The following is a 19,566-nucleotide window of genomic DNA, read 5'->3' as shown; positions in this document are numbered from 1 at the left end:
ACATCAGCCACACTATTAGAGGCTTGTACACCTGCACATCTACCAATGTGATATATGCCATCATGTGCCAGCAATGCCCCTCTGCCATGTACATTGGTCAAACTGGACAGTTGCTACGTAAAAGAATAAATGGACACAAATCAGATGTCAAGAATTATAACATTCAAAAACCAGTCGGAGAACACTTCAATCTCTTTGGTCACTCGATTACAGACCTAAAAGTTGCAATTCTTCAACAAAAAGACTTCAAAAACAGACTCCAATGAGAGACTGCTGAATTGGAATTAATTTGCAAACTGGATACAATTAACTTAGGCTTGAATAGAGACTGGGAGTGGATGGGTCATTACACAAGGTAAAACTATTTCCCCATGTTTATTCCCCTCCCTCCTCCCACTGTTCCTCAGATGTTCTTGTCAACTGCTGGAAATGGCCCATCTTGATTATCACTGCAAAAGGTTTCTTCCCCCCGGCTCTCCTGCTGGTAATAGCTCACCTTACCTGATCACTCTCCTTACACTCTGTATGGTAACACCCATTGTTTCATGTTCTCTATGTATATAAATGTCCCCACTGTATTTTCCACTGAATGCATCCGATGAAGTGAGCTGTAGCTCACGAAAGTGTATGCTCAAATAAATTTGTTAGTCTCTAAGGTGCCACAAGTCCTCCTTTTCTTTTTGCGGATACAGACTAACACGGCTGCTACTCTGAAACCTGTTACAATAATATGTACGGTGTGAACACAGGTATATTCTGTCACACTGTTATAAAGAGAACAATGATCAATTGATAGTACAAGAAGTAATTGTGCTTAATCTGCAGCAAGGGAGATTTAGGTTAGGTATTAGGAAAAACTTTCTAACTTTAAGAGTAGGTAAGCTCTGGACTAGGCTTTCAAGGGAGGTTGTGAAATCCCTGTCATTGGAGGTTTTTAAGAACAGGTTAGACAAAACACCTGTCAAGGATGGTCTAGATTTGCTTGGTCCTGCCTCAGCACAGGGGCCTGGACTTGATGAGCTCTCGAGGTCTTTTCCAGGCCTTCATTTCTATGATTCTATGTGCGTTCCTTCTTAATTAGTATCAGTTACGGTCCATGGCCAGAGCTGGTGTGTAGATAAATGGGTTGAAACTACTTATTGTAGTTGAATTACATCACTGAAAAGCAGCTGTAGTAGAGAAGTAGTGAATATAAATTCAACTAACTAAAATTAAGCACTGGCCAAAGTTTGGATAGACTGCAGCACTGTCTCTTTCCCTGGCCTGTCTGGCACACTTCCTGGGTACAGGCTGTTTGTGTGTTACCCCTTTGTAATGCTGGCAGACCAGGTGCCAGGTCAGCCAAAGCCCTAGGCCAATTCCCTTGTGTATTAGCATAGATGAAAGTGATTGTTAAATGCATAAGAGTGTATTTGATGTTTAAACTTCATGAAAACTAATGGGATGTTGCATGCATTGTGTTCACTTATCTGTATCTGTAAGGGTCCTGTCTTGGGGAGCATGGCCACAGTGGTCATGGCTACAACTCCTGACTGCCAAGAGGGTTGTGGGGAGGGCAGCCTGGGCCCTCCCACTCTACCAGGCTCCGACCCAGGGCCCTTTGGGCTACCAGTAGTCTGGCAACCAATGCTGCTTAAGACTGTCCTCCGTGGGCCTCTTCCTCTTGTTCACCCCCCGTACACCCTCCAGGATTAGCTTAGGCCAAGGCTTTCCCCTGATGCAGAAACCCAAACCTCAATAAGTAAAGGGGGTTACCAACATCCAAGTTCCACAGGATACTTCCCTCTCAGGCTGTCTCTGGGTGAATGGGGGTGGGGGTGGGGGGTGCTGCCTTCCCTCAGGGAGGGTCCCTTTGGGCAGCTGTGTCAGAGTCTTAGGCTTCTCTCTGCTCTGCTGGAACTGTAGGATGCAGGTCTGCTCACCTCCAGCTCTGCCACCATTTGGACTGTGACTCACCTGTATGCAGGGGTGCTAGAACAATTTGTAAAGTGGCGGTGCTGAGAGCTTGTATGTAATGGTATCCAATTCAAGCGAGGGAATGCGGCTGCACCCTCAGTGCCCCTAGTTGTGGCACCTATGCCTGTACGTATATTTTACCTGCTTTAACCTCGCAATAACTCTGAGCCCTTTTTCTTAGCTGATAAACCTTTAGTTAGTTTACTATAGAATTGGCTACCAGCGTTATCTTTAGTGTAAGATCTAGGGTACCAATTGATTCTGGAGTAAGTGACTGGTCTCTTGGGACTGGGAGCAACCTGAATGTGGTGTGTCTATTTCTTTTTGGTGTGTCTATTTATCACAAAGTCCAGTTTGTCTGGGAGGCAAGATAGACTGTAGAGTCTAAGGGGACTGTCTGTGACTCCATGGAATTGTGGAAGACTGGAATTGTGATCCAGGATTCACATTTGTTACTGGCTTGGTAAAATCTAATTATAGAGCACACCACCAGTTTGGGGTGTCTGCCCTGTTTTCTGACAGTCTACCCTGAGGTAGGCACTCACAGTCTTGAGCCTCTTCAGACAATATGACACCCTTCACCAAAGTGGGTCTGCATGGCCCAGCTGCCTTAGGTCCCCAGGGCCAGTGCTGAGTCCCCAGACTCTCCAACAGTGTAAGCACACCATTTCTCAGAGCTTCAACCTTGTGGGCACTCTGGGTTTGCAGTTCACTTCTTCAGGGACATGGGACAGTGGAAGCAAACAGACACTGGAGTTTTGTAAGGGTTCAAAAACCAATCATCTTTACTTTAGCTTAACTAGCACAAGAAATATACATATCTACACAAAACAATAAAACACTTATATACACTGCCTTGTATCAGTTTCCCAGCTATTCTTGAGCATTCTTCGGGCTTACGGTCAGAGTCCTCCAATGAGTCCAGGACCCCCATCTCCTGCACATGACTTTTCCCCTAAATCATGGAATCTCCCTGAGGCATTCAATGATACAGCAATTTCATAAGATCAACCAGAATCCATAAGTTGTACATAGATTTCCCCAAAGCATTACAATATGTATATCAGGATCTGCCCCATGACAAAGTTGCCAATCACTTACATTCCAGTAATGAGAACAGAGTGTATGGCTTATAGGGGAGAAATTAGCAGACACTTGTAAATTTTTTTACTGTTTTGAAGAGTACCAAAGGTTTAAAAATAAACCCTTACACTTTTGTTGTTTGAAAAAGGTCTTATTTTTAAATCTTTCTTAAAAAAAAATGAATGTACTGTATAGTCATATAAAAATAGCTGGAAAAGTACAAAATCATTAAATAGTGTCAACATAACTGCAGAAAAGGAAAGTCATGCCCCACTGCTTAAATTCCTTGAAAACTGTACTCCTGTGGTAAAAATTTTATTTTGGTACCCTAGCTTACCCTGTCCCTTTTATGACTTAGATTGTGATCAAATAATAGGATCTCCAAGTTTCAAATTGTGAAGAACAACAAATAAAAAGAAGAATCATATATAAGAATATAACTGTTAGATTGTCTAACTGCTTGTAATAATTGGGAGCAAATGAATTTCACTGCACTAAAAAAAATCTAATAGAGACTTTTGTCTTGGAAAGATATTTTGGAGTTATAAAAATCCCAGGGTATAGTGGCAGTGAAGAAAGAAAACAGAATTGTATGTCCCCTGCTCTGTGTTACCCACATTCTTCCATATATTTCATGTTATAGCAGTCTTGGATGATGACCCAGCACATGTTGTTCATTTTAAGAACACTTTCCCTGCAGATTTGACAAAACGCAAAGGAGGTACCAATGTAAGATTTCTAAAGATAGCTACAGCACTCGACCCCAGGTTTAAGAATCTGAAGTGCCTTCCAAAATCTGAGAGGGACAAGGTGTGTGTGGGGTCCCGTTCACCTGCCCAGTGTTCTCAGGGACTGAGCCATGCACTGTCCGCCCACCCAGTGGTCTGGGGGGCCGCCCGCCACATGGTGCTGGGGCCATCCACCTGATGCTCCAGAGGGCCACATGCCCACCTGGTGCTCTAGGGTGGGAGGGGGGGCTGCCTGCCTGCCCAATATTCTGAGGGGCCATGCGCCGCCCACCCAGTACTCTGGGGGGTCGCACGCTGCCCAGTGGGGGCTGTGCATAACTCAGTGCTCTGGGGGGGAGGCTGCCAGCCTGGTGCTCCAGGGGGCCATGTGCCGTCCGCCAGATGCTCCAGGAGGGGAGGGGGATCTGGGTTTGGGGGGTAAGGGAGAGGGAGGGGCGGGGCCTCAGGTGGAAGGGGTGGCTGGGCTGGGGGCTAGCCTCCCCGAGCCGGTGGCTCACCCACCGACTCGTGTGCCAAAGATGCTTAACATTCGTATGCCCCTTCATGCTTTGGCCGCCATTCCACAGGACATGCTACCAAAAATATTTAATACATTTCAATTGGTATTCTATTATTGTTTAACAGTGCGATTAAAACTGTGATTAATCAAGATTAATTTTTTTAATCGCAATTTTTTTTGTTATCCCCTTTTTTTGAGATAACTGCGATTAATCGACAGCCCTGTTAAATATTGATATTTATCTATTCTCCTTTTGCCCCGCTTCCACCCTAGATCCGAAGCATGTATGCTGAACCATCCTGTAGAATGGTACGGTTTACTCCTCTCTCCACTGCCACAAGTTCTATCACCTGGTGTGGAGAGGAGACAGGGCCATGTCTCACTTCCTCTTCATCCTTCCTTGTCTCCTTTGGGTGATTATTGCCCGAATGGGCACATGCAGAGTAGTTCCTGTACACCCCTGAGTGCCTATACTAGTATGACAAAATTGCTAGTTAAAACATTGTCGTTTGCAATATTGTTGGAGGGATGTTGGTTCCAAGATGTTAGAGAGACAAGGTGGCTGAGGTAATATCTTTTACTGGACCAATTTCTGTTGGTGAAAGAGACAAGCTTTTGAGCTTACACAGGTTTCGGAAGAAGAGCTCTGTGTAAGCTCAAAAGCTTGTCTCTTTCACCACCAGCAGTTGGTCAACTAAAAGATAATACCTCACCCATCTTTTCTAGTTAAAACATGTTAATTAACACATTTTTAAACAAGATGCAATTTCCTAGTCTAGAAATGGTTTTACACTGATGTAATCCCACTGATTTAAATGGAGTTAATCCTGGTTTTCACAAGTGAAAGACTCCAATCCTGCAAATACTGAAACATGTGAATAACTTTACACGTGAGCAATCCCACTGAGTTCAAATGAAATAATCTGTCCTCTCAGCTTTTCATTATATTTGGTCCCTTCTGGCCTTAGAATCTATGAATTTAAGATTCCTGGTCATACTGAAGTATGTGAAGATTTTATTAAATTAATAAATTTTGGACATAATTTATCATGCTATGTTAGAATCATTGTTATAACAGTTTACAGTTTCAGGTGAAATAAAGGCCTCTCTGATAAAAGGGCTGTGACCTAAGTAGCAATATCAGTGTCAAATAGAATGAGGCTCAAGCACACCTTAAAGTAGTTGTTCCTGGAATCTTGTTCTATTTGCAAGATACATGATGCCAATACTAAAGTCATCTATAATTATGTGCCATGTGGTAAGTACTGTAACAAATTGGTTATACACCCCAAATAGCATCACTGCAGCACAGAAACCTGCCAAATATAATCTGCCATATTTTCAGCCGTTCAAGAATTCAGTTGTCCCCTGAAATCATGCAGTGATAAACTTGCAGACCAGACATCTCTTGTTTTACAGCTGGAACTGCCAGATGGATGAACCAGATGAATTCTCTTTCAACAATCAGGGCAAACTACATAATAAGTGTTAACTCAATGAAGGCGCTTTCAAAAAAACAGAGGAATTCTGGTACCATGACTACTTCTTACAGTAAAGCAGTCTTCCTCTCACTCCTCCCACAGAACTACATAACTATATGTAAACATTCACTGATACTGGAGTTGCAGTATGCACTTTGCATAACACTGAAACAATCTGGGACTTTTATTTAATTCTAAATGGAATTTAATTACACCTGAGTTCATTATATTGAACCCATGCTGCTGGACTGTAAAAGCTGATTTTTATTAGTGACTGAAAAAGCCAAATACCTGTATTCTTGTCCATTTGTAGCATTGTGGAATACTGTGCATATGAATTTTTCAGTGATGAATTAGTTGCAAAATAATACCTGGTGATTGTATTTATTGAAGAGTAAACTCCTTATCCATGCAGAAAGCAACAATTAAAGACTGCAATCGTCATTCAGATTTTGGATTCTATTATTTTGAACTACTACTGCTTATTGAATTGTCTACTTTAGTTGCCTTCTGCTCAGAGGTAGTGCTACCCCATTGGGGGCCCTAAGCAGGAATATTTTGCCTCCCACAAATAATACAAAGCGAATAGGGGGCTCCCTTGAGCTGCTCACAGGGCCCTAAGCAATTGCTTAGTCTGGTTATGCCTAGTGCTGGCTCTGTTTCTGTTAAGCCAGAACCCTTTTGTTTCACAAAACTGCAGACTGTTTATAGTGCGAACAAGCAGGATTTGTTTAAGACCTTGGTCCTAATTGACATTTCTAGGCACAATTGTAACATAAATAATGAAGATGATGATAAGGCTGGCTTGAAAGACTGAAAACTGAGCTGCAGTGATGGAAATCAGAATGGGTATGTGAACATATAGGTACTGGGTCTCATTCTTAACTCGTTAGAGCAGTGTAAATCAGGAGTAATGCCACTGAGGTCAATGGAATTACACTGGTGTGAAACTGGAGTAAGTGAAAGTAGAATCTGCCCAACATAGAGATGCTATAATATCTTAGTACGAACAAGTAGGATTGTATGGGATGATTTTTGGAACCAAGGTTTTCATCAGATACAGTTATCCCAGTGGTGCCACACTGGTCAATGAGTAAAGGAGCCTTTTTTCCTTAATTGGATAATTTGTGAACAATATGAGGCTATATATTTTTAGCTGCACGTTACAAAGCCTGGTGAAGCTCATGCACTTGTCACTGGGTTTTGAGAGGGCACTTTATTAACAACCATCCTATTTTAACACACATTACAGTTGTAAATAAAATCATATGTACTGTACAGAACAATTAACAGTCTGATGTTTTAGGAAGGTGTTTATTTTATGCACATGGCAGGAAACAAAGCATTAAATGATACAACACTTTTTGATTTCTTCTTATGATAATATTTACTTTAAAAAACTACCAAAAGATGGCGCTGTGGTCATGAAGTTGAGGTAAAATTTATGTATACGTGAACTGCCCTTATATTGTAGCTTATTATGGCACTTAGTAATCTTACCTTTATAATACTCCCCTGAGTCAAATGAATTTGATAGGCTGATGAATACTGTAAGTAGCTTGTTGCTGGAACTGAGATATTTACAGTCAGATATTTATCGCCCATCCAAACAAAATACATTTCTGTTGTAGAGAAATACATTCAGTCAAAAGGTAGAATGATCATAATTTCCATATTTTTATTAAGTCATAAAGTTCCTTAAGGTGCTGTTCTGCTTTGTCTGACTCTAACAAGACATTTTAATATTTTTTTAACCTTCAGCAAACATAGTTCTCTTAAAATTTACCCAAACAAACAAAAAAACCACCCCAATAACTTAAGACAAGCTTCCAGTTTATAAAGGAACTGACGGCATTTGAGTGCTTTAATCTGCTTGGCTAGCAGTGGGATTTAAGAAAACAATTAAACATTAGAGCACAATTTCACATTAAAATTTTTCAAAATACAACAAACATTCTTCTCTTGTGTTTATTTACATAAACATTTATGTTATATGTATTCAAAATAGAATGCATCTTACCGTTAGGCACCAATTACATACATACAGTACATGATTGGATGAATGGGATAGAAATGGAGGATTTTTTCCCTACTGTATATAAAAATGGGCATAGTCACCACAAACTAAGGAAATATTCTATAATAGAAGCTTAAAGTCACTGGACACTTTTCAGATGCTGTTGAAAAAATAAATTATTATTAAATAGCAGAGGCTGGTTGAAACATTTTAGATGAAAGGTTTTTTCCATCAAAAATGCTGTTAGATTGCAAATGTTTCTCAGATCCAGGGTGGCAGAGAGAGAGAGAGAGAGAGAGAGAGAGAGAGAACCCCCACCCCAAAATAGCCAACGGCCTGCTGATTCAGAGCACAGAGACTTGAAATTGGGTCTCCCACATCCCAGGTGAGAGCCCTAACAGCTGAGTTAAGCTGAGGTGGTGGTGGTGTTGTGTGTGTCATTTTTTCATGAAAAATGTCACAAGGTCTCATTTTTCTCTGATGTGGAACCAAAGCAAATGTCAAAATCTTAATTTTTTTCATGAAGTGGAATAATTTCCCCCCACCAGCCCTAGTAAGCAGTACTGTATTTCAGTTCAGACAGTGGCTAGATATCAGCAGGGCGCTACAAATTCTGGTCTTGAAATTGCTAAATCCTGACGTCTACCAACAATAAAATTTATCTCTTAGTTGATATCTATTTATTAACTGTCTCACAAATCTATTACTGCAAACTAGGGGGCTGTTGTCCTTATTCAGGCAAAGCTCATTGAAGTCTATGGGAATGTTGCAAGAGCAAGGCTGCAGGATCAGGTACAGTAGCAATCAAATTGTCAAAGATATTTATGAAGATCCAGAGACATTCATCTTTGTCTGTTATGCATTCCATCATCTTTGTTTAAAGAGGCTTCTTGGGCTAAAACTGTTGTTCTCTCTGCATAAGCAACTATCTGAGAGCTAATGAGATTAAAAATCAAGTATCGTATATCCATTTCTTGTACATTGCGTTCTAATGGAAAGGTAAGTTCTCTATTACCAAGATGAATTAATTAAAAGGACACTGTCAGGTAGCATAGGTCTAAAATATAGGTTTTATTTTAATAAGTTTTAAAGAACCATATATAAATAGACATCCTTTAATGAAATGTAAAACAATTAATTAAAATCACTTGTTTAGACTGCAACATTTCCCTTCAGTTTGCAACCTGAGCAATGCAACATTGTAATAGTGTTGTTAGAGACAGAAAATGAAATTTTCGAGAAATGGGGAGTCCGCTTTTGTTGGCCAAGCTGAATAAAATGCAGAAAATAAACAAACAGTATAAATAGTGGAAATTAAATGCTCCGTTATGTCTGTAAAGCACAGCCCAGTGGGGGAGATTGCATGAAGAAGCACTCACCCACTCAGAAGCTTCAGAAAATATTGTGCTTCAGGGAAACACCGTGGCTTCTCAGATCTCCTAGACATGCACTAGCAGTGAGTAATGATTGCACTGAAGTCAGTGCAGACTGAAATGTGACTTGTTCTTTGCACCAGGGAAGGCTCCTATGACTCATGCCACCGTGCACTTGGTGCAAGGCCGCGATAGGCACTAAATTAGATTTTTAAGATTGTTTCATTTTTCATCATCTAAGGGAATTTGGTTTGGGGCCAAATGCTAAAGTCCTCACTCAGTATTTACTCACTCCTTATGCTGGTGAAACTTAGTGTCTTAATGAAGACATAACTTTTGACCTAATAGTGAACCTTTATTTTCAGTTGATAGGATCTAAAACTGGACAGTACCTTGCTTTTCTTATACCTGTTTGTAAAGTTCATGTAATTGTCTAGTATTTGGACGCAATCTTGCAGATAGTAGCAACAGCTGTAATTTTACTCTCAACGGAATCCTACTGGGTTCAGTGGAAACACATGCTATACCTGGTAGTAACTGTTTGCATGATTAGGCCTTTTTATCAAAGTAAAATATTGATGCTTTTTAAATAATCTAACTATGCTGCCATTTAAATCTGTGCAGGTAGAATCCTACACCATTTGCAGAATCTCATTATTTTCAGTGGGCCTCCACAAAATGTAAGGATCTGCCCAGGAATCCCTCATTAAGATTGTAGCCAAATAATGCAAGGAGCCCAGCATTCCTGAGGAACCCTCTGACAACAGCAAAACAGTTTGCGTATGTGATGGAGGAAAACCAAATTCTAGTCTTCTAATTATTCTCATTATAGAAACATTAAAACAAAACAAGGAACAGAAATGGGGAAAGATATTCTATTAAAGCCCACTCCTTACTCATGCAGAATGCCCATTGAAGTTAATTATATTTGAAACCTATGGGAGCTGTAAAGAGAAATGTCAACGGGATTAAGCCTGAAATTATTTAGCAGCATTAGGCCTGATTTTCCACCCTGTTACCTCACTTACACTGTTGTAAAATCAGTATAATGTAGTAGAGAACCAAGCTCAATAGAGGCTTTTTGTAACAGTATACTTTAAAGTCTAAACCAGTGTATGTGAAACATTCAGAATAGGGGATAAAATGAAAGTAGAGCTCAATAATGTTTGTAGTGACAAAGGAACATTCAAATTTAATTTACTTTTGAAGAGAACTAACTTGAAGTACAGAACAAATGGCAGAAAGGCCAACAACATTTCAGAATTGTAATTGGAAAGGAAAAATATCCATAAAAACACCAATTTTTTCACATAGTTGATCTATACAGGTTTTCAGAGCATTTTCTTTAATATTTATTTTATTTTAAATATATATCCATAAATTAACTGATGTTTTCTTTTCCTGTAAAATCCTGTAAAGTGCTCATTCAGTTAATGATAATAAAATTACATTGTAGCAAGACAAATTAATTCAAACGTAACCAGCAAGTAAACCAAACAATAGCTTTGTTTTCATTTGCAGAAGGAAAAGAAACACTTTAATTTCGTCACAGCCCATGGTATAATAATACAATAAATTGCATTTTTTCTTTAAGAAATATATTATTTAGGATACTAAAAAAATAAGTTTAATAAAGCCTTTGCTTAAAACAGCTGAAATACTGTATGAAAAAAATGCACATTTGATAGCATTTTAACCCTGTTTGTCCTCAACTGGATAACATGAGTATGTGATGCTACTGAAGTTCTCTTAGACAGGGCTAATTTTCCAACGCTATCAAAGCTTCTCAGAGTTAGGTGAAGTTTTCTGAGTACATACCATTGGGTGCCATGGCAGCTGTTGACAGGCTAGCAGAGTCACACACAGCTAACCTTTTCACTGTCTGGGCTAATACTGCCCTTTGATGCACTATCTAAAGGATGTATTCCGATCGTAACCATAGAATAATCCTTGGCCATCATTTTAGCCTCTTTTTTTAAACTCTTCATTTGTGCTAGCTGGAGTTGGCTGGAGTTATACGCTAAAGCAGGTATGGTGTTCACTAAAATCAGCTGTAAAGGCTTCTTCTCCTCCTTGTATCGACACTGAATATAACGTGAGAAAGCAGAACGGTAGGTTTTATTGAACAGTGTGTATACTAATGGGTTGACAGCCGAAGAAAGGTAGCCAATCCAGACAAATACATTAAGCAGTCCTCCAATGACTTTTTCATTACAAGATTTCTTGCAAATGACTGCCATCACATTGGTGATGAAAAATGGGCACCACATCACAACAAACAGAAAGAAGACGATACCAAGTACCTTGGAAGCTTTTTGTTCATTACTGATTGACTGCATAGTCCTCCTTCCTGAATTCCCCAGCTCTCTGTTCAAAGAGCGTTGAAAGAGTTTCTCTGATGACAGAGAACTTTGAGGGAGAAAACTAAACGAAGCAAACTTGGTCTTTGTGCCAAGGTCATTAATGCATAAGGTAGCTTCTTTCTGAAGTGATTTTATAGTTAAAAAATAGGTGACCACCATGATGGTTAAAGGAATGAAGAATGCCACAAAAGAGCCTATTAAGACAAAGCTCTCATCAGCCAGCAGGCAGCTACCTTTCTTGAACACTTTGGAATCATCTTGTAGTCCAAACACAGGTACTGGCATTGAGATACCTGAAGATTGGTTAGAGAAAAGAAATAGAGAATTTCATGCACATTAATTATAAATAAATAAATACCAAAAAATACACATCATTTGACAAAACGTGAAGAAGTGTGGCATACAGTTACTCGGCATAACCTATAACTGATACAAAGAGGTTAGATTAAAAGACATTCCAAAACTAATTCAAAGCACTCCCCCAGTGCTTCCAACTCATGTGCAACAGTCTGCTGATTCCATTCCTGTCTCACCCTTTGAGCTAGGACGACAGGGGTACCACAGGGAAAGAATGCTGTTTGTACGTTTTGTCTTGGAGCATGTAATTTTTGGAAGAGAAGCTTCTGTTTGGAGTGTTACTATGGTCACAGCCCTAGTAGAGCTCCCCTGAGCGGGACACTCACCAGATTGCTGGGTTTGGGTCCCACCGCACACTGTACTCTTAAGCGTCCCGTGGTCTAAGCAGGCTGCAGCTTGTGGGCATTCTGAGTTTACAGGTCACCTCTTCAGGGGCATGAAGCAAACTTGGTCTTTGTGCCAAGGTCATTAATGCATGAGGTAGCTTCTTTCTGAGGTGATTTTATAGTTAAAAAATTTCTGTGAACACAAACAGTGTGGACGCAAACAGACCCACAGGCTTTGTAAGGGTTCCAGAAACCAATCAACTTTTTTACTTTAGCTAGCACAAGAAATATACAGATCTAGACAAAACAATAAAATGCCTGTATACCGTTCCCTGCCTAGTTTCCTCATCACTTTAGAGCATACTTTGGGCTAAGGCCAAGTCCTCTAAGGAGTCCAGGATACCCCTCCAGCATGTGGCCTCTCTGATACTTGCTCACTCATTCACTCTCTCCCCTTGCTGCAGTCAGGTTTCTTCTTCTGTGGCTGGTTTTGCAATTAAAAGGACCCCTCTGCTACAAAACCATACCCCTCTGTTCCTCTCTTCTGCCCACACTTCTTTTGTCTTTGAGTGTCCCTCTGGATTCCTTCCAAGTCTCTCAGGCTATGTCTACACAGGGCTAAAAATCCTGTGGCTGGCCTGGGTCAGCTGACTGGGGCTGCAGGGCTAAAAATTGTATAGACATCCGGGCGTGGCCTGGAGCCTGAATTTTGGGACCCTCACTGGGTCCCAGAGCTCGGTCTGGAACCTGAACCCCAGCGTCTTCACAGCACTTTTCCAGCCATGAGCCTGAGCCCCATGAACCCGAGTGTAGACGTACCCTCAGGCTGTGTGATAAAGACCCAGTGCTAACAACTGATTTCTTAGTTCTTTTGTTTGGGGATTTTCCACTCTCCAAATTCCAGTCCCCCGCAGAGAAATTGGATAAAACTGGCTTAATCTAGGCAGGAGTTAGTCTCTAGGTAAGATCTATTTAGGTCCTGATAGAGTATAACAATTGGCCTATTCGTGAATAGACTTGTCAGCACCACTCCCGTGTCTCCTTAGTACAAGGAGTGCTAGTAAAAGAGTCATAAAACATACGGGCGCAGGCAGGTTATAAAATCAAACTGGAATTCATAAGTTGTACGTAGACAGATTCCCCAAATTGTCACAACTATCCTAGAAAGGGGCTGCAGTTACCCTTGCAGAGGCCCGGTTGAGAGGGATGGGAGAGAGAACAGGACCCACAAATGCCGGGGTGGAGGTGATCTTTGGTCAGGTAGGGCCACATCCTCTCTTCCTGGCTGACAGTTTGGCTGTCTTTGTACCACACAATCCCCTTTACAAAACCTGTCCCTGGTGCAGGACTGACTATTGCTTCTCCTATAGAGCTGTCGTCTAATGGGCTTGATGAAGGTGAAGCGGTCCAAGGTGAATGGAGTTTACCACTTGGCCCTGCAACTTATTACATGACTGTAACTCAACATACGTTTCAAGGAAAGACAGCTAACGTTTGCGCTGCTGTCTTTTCTCCTCAGAGGTTCTGCTCGGAGAGAGCAATTTGAAGTTGCTCATAGTGCTCCAAAGGAGCCCCATTGACCTAGGAGTCTGGGGGATGCACGAATCCAAGGCTACCTTATTGCTGGTGAACCAGTGGCGCCCAGGGCTCAGTGTTACCCATATAGTTCACCCCTTCTCTGATTACTACTATCATCCCTGCCTAGGTTGACTTGACCTGAATTGAACTGTACCAAAAATTGCAGGCATTTCAATAAAAAGACCATGGGAAGTTATCCTCAGGCCTCCTACAAAAGATTTATCCTCCCCACTGCACATCACTCAGTATTTTTAGCCTAGTTAGAAGCTTTTAGTCAGAGTGCTTTAAATCTTCAACTGAAAAAGGCCCAGCTGCAGCCTTAACTCTCCACAGCAGCCCCAGAAAGAAGGGAGGAGGCAATGTGGATTACAACTGAGAAAAGCATTTAAGAGAGCAGCAGGAGGTGGAGGGCAATTTTGAAAATAATGACAAGAGGGCCCAGGTTTCAGAGGCGTGATCACTACTACCCTTGTTGATGTCAAGACTTTTATGACACAATTTCACACATGCAAACTTACCCTACTGGGCAAGAAAACTTGGGTTTTCTGAAGGAGACTAAGGGGGTAAAGCACCCAACTGCTATTGGGTTTCAGTGGGAGTTGTGCATCTAACTCCCCTGAATGACAATCCTAGTCTCTATGTTCAACTTCTTCAAGTAGAAAAACTGAGGTGAAGAAGACTTGTCCGGTATTTGGGGACAAATTCTTCCCTAGTGTTCACCCCTCCCCTCCTAGGAAAGTTCTTCTTGGCTAGCAGGTAGTGTGCTCTTTCTGCTGCTCATTAGTGCCTTGATTGTTACATTGTCCTCCCTTTTGTTTGTTTTTGTCCATCTATTGTCTGTCATCCTGAGGTCCTTAGGACAAGGACCATCTCTTTAGTTCATGTGTGTACAGTGCCTAGCACAGTGGAGCTCTGATGTGTGATTTGAGCCCCTAGGCGCTACCACAGTCCACACTGATCATAGTAATTAATAATATAACGTTACATATTAACATTAATGCCGTTGTTTGGAATTTTCAATGCCTGTAGTAATACAAGAAGGCTCTTTATTCTGTTAATACTACGGTTATTTATTTATCTTCACAGCTCAAAATTGAGAGTCATAGTGACGGCATCCACGATGTTACAAAAAAACTGCCACTCTTATCTGTGCAGAACAGAATTTGATGGCAGGCCTGTGGTTTTGCCCTAACTATTTCTGTTGGATTGTTACAGAAACCTAATCACTCAAACATAACCTACACTGAGTTATTGTAAGAAGTGTCAACCTCATGGAGAATTTTACAGCAAGGGACCAATATGACTAGAAGCTCATGCAACCCCCCTGAAGTTACAGGGTATGTAACTCAGAACATATTTCAGACCCACAAACCAAGTCAATTCTACATCAATAGGAACCTACTAGAAATATATTTGTATGTAATGTTTGAGTAAATAGGGGCCCAATTGTGTGAGGTGCTGAGTACCTGCTGTGAGATGCTGAGCTTTCTCAATTCCAATTAACTTCATTGGCAAATTGAATGAGAGTTGAGGGCACTCAACAGCTCACTATTAGGCTTTAGACATGTACAAAAATACACCAATCAGAGCAATACCATAAGTTCCCCCATCCAGTTTTGCCTTGTACAGATAACTGCAGTTCTCTTTTTCTCACTTGATTCAAGGAACTACTGTGAGCTGTGTAGATAAAATACAAAATGGTATCAACAGAATAGAGTCCTTGCATTGCTACAGAGCATAATGTTTCAAAAGAGCAGAAATGCTATTAAGATGGTTAACAGTCCTAGAAAGTTGAAAATTCTCAGCATAACTTCAGGATTTTTCAAGTACAAAGCCAGAGTCAAACTTGTGAACTGGTAACACATCACGAACAAATAATCCAGTCATTCTAGGCTACCTTAAATGGGCATCATAAAATGTCAAAGATTCATTCATGAGAACTGGGATAAAGGCATTGGCAGATTTCCAGTGTCACAGTTTACTGCTTCAGTGATTGGTAAGGAGCTTTATTATCCATCTGTTTTGTTTGCTGTTGGCGATTTCTGGAGAATTGACAGCTTCTTAAATTCAGATTTCTTGCTTTCAAATAACCTCATCACTGTGACTGAGCGGTCACTATCTTCAGTTTTTAACTGCAGTTTTCCCATTCCATTGCAGTTCCCTTACCAAATGTAATAAATAAGATTCACAATATAGATTTGGCATTGCCAGATGTAGCTGTTATATCTGTATTGTGCAAAATTGATCTTCAATTTTAATGATGCTCCAGCCATGTGGCTAATGGCTGTGCTATGTTCTATTGTATGGGAGACCCCAAGTTTGATTCCCAGTCCTGTTCTTTCTTTTCCTGCATTGGCAGAGGCTGGAAATGCTGTCAGATATTAAGAGGCAGGAAGTCTTACATTGCTCAACAACAAGCTTTCTGGTTAATTAAAGTGTGGGAATGACAGAATCTAATTAGGCAAAGGGAGTAAATTCAAAAGCAACAAATTTAAAATGATTAATAAAAGGAAATGTTTTTTTAACACAATACATAATTAACCTGTGAAACTCACAGCTAAGGCTATTATTTTAGTAGGTGTTTTAAACAGGATCACACGTTTATATGATTAAGAATGCCACCCACATTTACACTAACTGGGATACAACTATAAAGGACATCCTAACTCATGCTTCAGGAGCGCATAAAGGAACAGCTCTGGTCTAAATTTTAATCATTCGTTTATTGATTGATTTATAAAATACACGTGTTTATAGAAGTTAACAATCATAAATTAAAAATAGAATTGACAAAAGTTAACTCAAAAATAATTCCCTCTTCCACCAATCTACTCTGTGCAGGATGCTTACTATGGAAAAGCCTGAGCAAATAGATAGGCAATGCAGCATTTCCTAAAGGACAACAAATTTAAGCTTTTTGGAAACAATAGGGAAGCAAATTCCAGACTTTCAGCTCCCCCTCTGCGAATGTCTTGCTCCTTGCCCTCTTGGGGACTTTTAGCAAGTGTATTCCAGTGCATGTTTGGACAGGTGGTCTCTAGGGATGCATCTTACTCACTGAAACTAATGGCAATACTCCCATTGACTTAAGTCGTGCAAGGTAAGGCCCTAAGGTAGCCAAAAGCCAAACTACACAGGACTTTATAAAACTGGACTTTACACAGAGCTTTATAGGATTCTGCCCTGAGAAACAAATGGGCAACCAGTGCAGTATACAGAGCACAGGTGTGTTATGCTCCATATGAAGAACACCATTAAGTAAGGGCCTGATCCAAAGCCCATTGAAGCCAGTGGAAAGACACCTATTGATGAATTTTGAATCAGGCCTTAACTGGGTGACCACATTCCATATAAGCCGTGGGTTCTCCAAGAATAGCTCCCTGGGGTATACATTACAGTAATCCAGACTTAGCACTGACCAAACACTTTACACGGGATCTGTATTTGATAACAAAGACTCAACTTTTATCATGCATTACAGGAACTCGCTGAGTTTATCCTGTAGGATGCAGACCAATTCGTTTATTTCTGCTTGATGATCCAGACATGAAGTGTCTCACACCTTACAATGTCCTTGCTCCCATATCCTTGCTCTTGGTGACTCTGTGGATTCATATTAAGAGGCATAGGGAATGTCCTGAATCTTCACATCTCAAGATCAGATCAATCAGTTTCAAAGCTCAAGATGTAATCACTGATGCAGAAGCTCACCCAATACTACCAGCTGACAAAGAGCAAGGAGGGCAATATTTTGAAAACTGAATATGTATTATAAATATTATACTTCTTGTGGTTTAAGGGGATTTATTTATGATTTAAACACAACTAAAAAGCGACTGTCCAAAACTCTAGGTGCTTTTAACAAACCATAGAACATGATGCATACAAAAGCAGTAAGTGATAAATCCTCAACCACATGGCACAACTAGACCAACAAAAAGGCTATCTCAATATATCAAATCTCAACTACTCCAAATCAAAACAATACTAACTGTCATGCATTTCTCCCCAAAAGCCTGAGAAAATTGATAAAGGACATGGTTTACTGGTATTCTCTGGTTGCTTTGCAGACACACAGCAACCATAAACCGAGTTTAACTGGACGAGTAAACTTGAGTTTACAGCTGCTTTGCAAAACCAGCATAGCACAAAACAGCTGGAGTGTACCAGTGAATCTGAGCTGGAATTTGCAACATGTTCTAAAGATCAACAGATTTGAGCTATGCTGGATAAAGGGGTGGAGAATGGAGTGAATTGTAAAGTCTCAAGGACCCCTCAACACCCTGCCATCAGTTCCCTCTCATTTAAATCTGGGAGCTCCAACTCAAGGTCCGTCACTGCAGCAGTGTTAATTTAAATTGGTCTTTGATACTGTCTGAGCACTGTTACATACATTTAAGAACTGTCTGAAGTACTATAAACACATTTTTAAATTTTATCTATAACAAAATTCTGCCCCTTTGATCACCTCTATAGTAAAAAAAAAATCACCTGCCTAAATCTTGCCCATCACCATATTTCAGACATATTCAAGCTATGGGCCAAATTGTGGCCAGCGATGGGGACCCTGCAGAGTTGCACTGCCTGGAGGGAGCTCAGGGAGGGATTGTTACTCAGGGAAGTGCAATCTGTCCTTCAAGCAGCTCAGTGTGTCCAGGTTGCCGCACTTTTTGGAATGGAGTAATTTGCTCCCTGCAAAACACTTGGCCTTCTCTGCCAGCTGGTGCCTCTTTTGGAGTGATGTGTACACACAGGATGCCCACAGGAAGTATCCTCTGTCCTCCTTTGAGTGCAGCGTCTGCAACTGTGATTGGTCCTTGCACTGGGAGCACATGGGTGGGGAAAGCTGCTTGTGCACTTTCCTTTACACGCCCACACAAGGGCCACTCACAGTCTGGCTCTGGCTCTCTACTGGACACATGCAAGTTATACAACACAAGTTATACCATTATATGAGCATTTTTTATATGTTTATCTGACTTTTGTATGAATCCAAATGTATTCTCTGAAACCCTGCCCAGCTCTGGTAATGACAAATCTCTCTCTTTTATGTTATAATTTCATCTCTGCCCAAATGCTGCCAGCCTTATATTAACTCTAGTTCCAGCAATGCATTTCTCTTTCTTAAAACAAAAGCATCCAGCCTAGCCTGAGACAGCAGGGGCTGCACTTCCATTCTCCTCCTCTGTCACATTGCACCAAATCCCATTCTGCACCAGCTAATTACAGCTTAATGTTGGTAATCAGAGAGGGGCGGTTCGGCATCCCTTTGCCCTTGGTTGGCAATATTTTGGGATCACAGCTTCTAATCCTATCCAGGCCAGTTCATCCCTCCCTCGTAAAGAGTCAGTTCCATGAAGTTCATGTTTGGTTTAGACCATGAAAACGGAGGTGAAGATTTTCAAAGCTGCCTAGGAGATTCCATTGGGAATCGGGTGTCCAAAATCTCTAGGTGGTTTGAAAATCTCCACCTGAGGTTCTGTCTGCTCTGTGTGAACCTTAAACATCTCATGGCTGTTTTAGTAAGTGTAGTGTAAATTTCCGCTCACTCACTGTTGGACAGTGCATAATATGCCAGCTAGCTGCTACCCTGTACCCTAGGAAGTGACTGCATTTCAACATGTGAGTGTTTATTATTATTTCTTTCACAAATCCACAGAAAATATCATCTTTCAGATGGATTTCATATACAGCTAGTAGGACACAATGTCTGATACTATTTCCTTTTAATATTTCAATATTCCCTACAGAGACACAGGACAGTATTCCCTGACATCTTCCCCT

General features: G+C 40.8%; 1 protein-coding gene across 1 annotated transcript in view; it reads right to left on the bottom strand.

Annotated features, from left to right (window-relative positions):
- Nucleotides 1-10,984: 10,984 nt before the first annotated feature.
- HTR2A (5-hydroxytryptamine receptor 2A) overlaps nucleotides 10,985-19,566 on the bottom strand; it is a 44,734-nt gene continuing 36,152 nt past the window's right edge. Inside the window, exon 4 of the mRNA XM_074943751.1 lies at nucleotides 10,985-11,814. Within this exon, the coding sequence (XP_074799852.1) occupies nucleotides 11,015-11,814 (800 nt within the window). The 3' untranslated portion in view covers nucleotides 10,985-11,014. The remainder of the gene's footprint in view (nucleotides 11,815-19,566) is intronic.

This window comes from Natator depressus, chromosome 1 (assembly GCF_965152275.1).
Source record: "Natator depressus isolate rNatDep1 chromosome 1, rNatDep2.hap1, whole genome shotgun sequence".
Taxonomy (NCBI): Eukaryota; Metazoa; Chordata; order Testudines; family Cheloniidae; genus Natator; species Natator depressus.
This window is presented reverse-complemented; position numbering and strand designations above follow the sequence as displayed.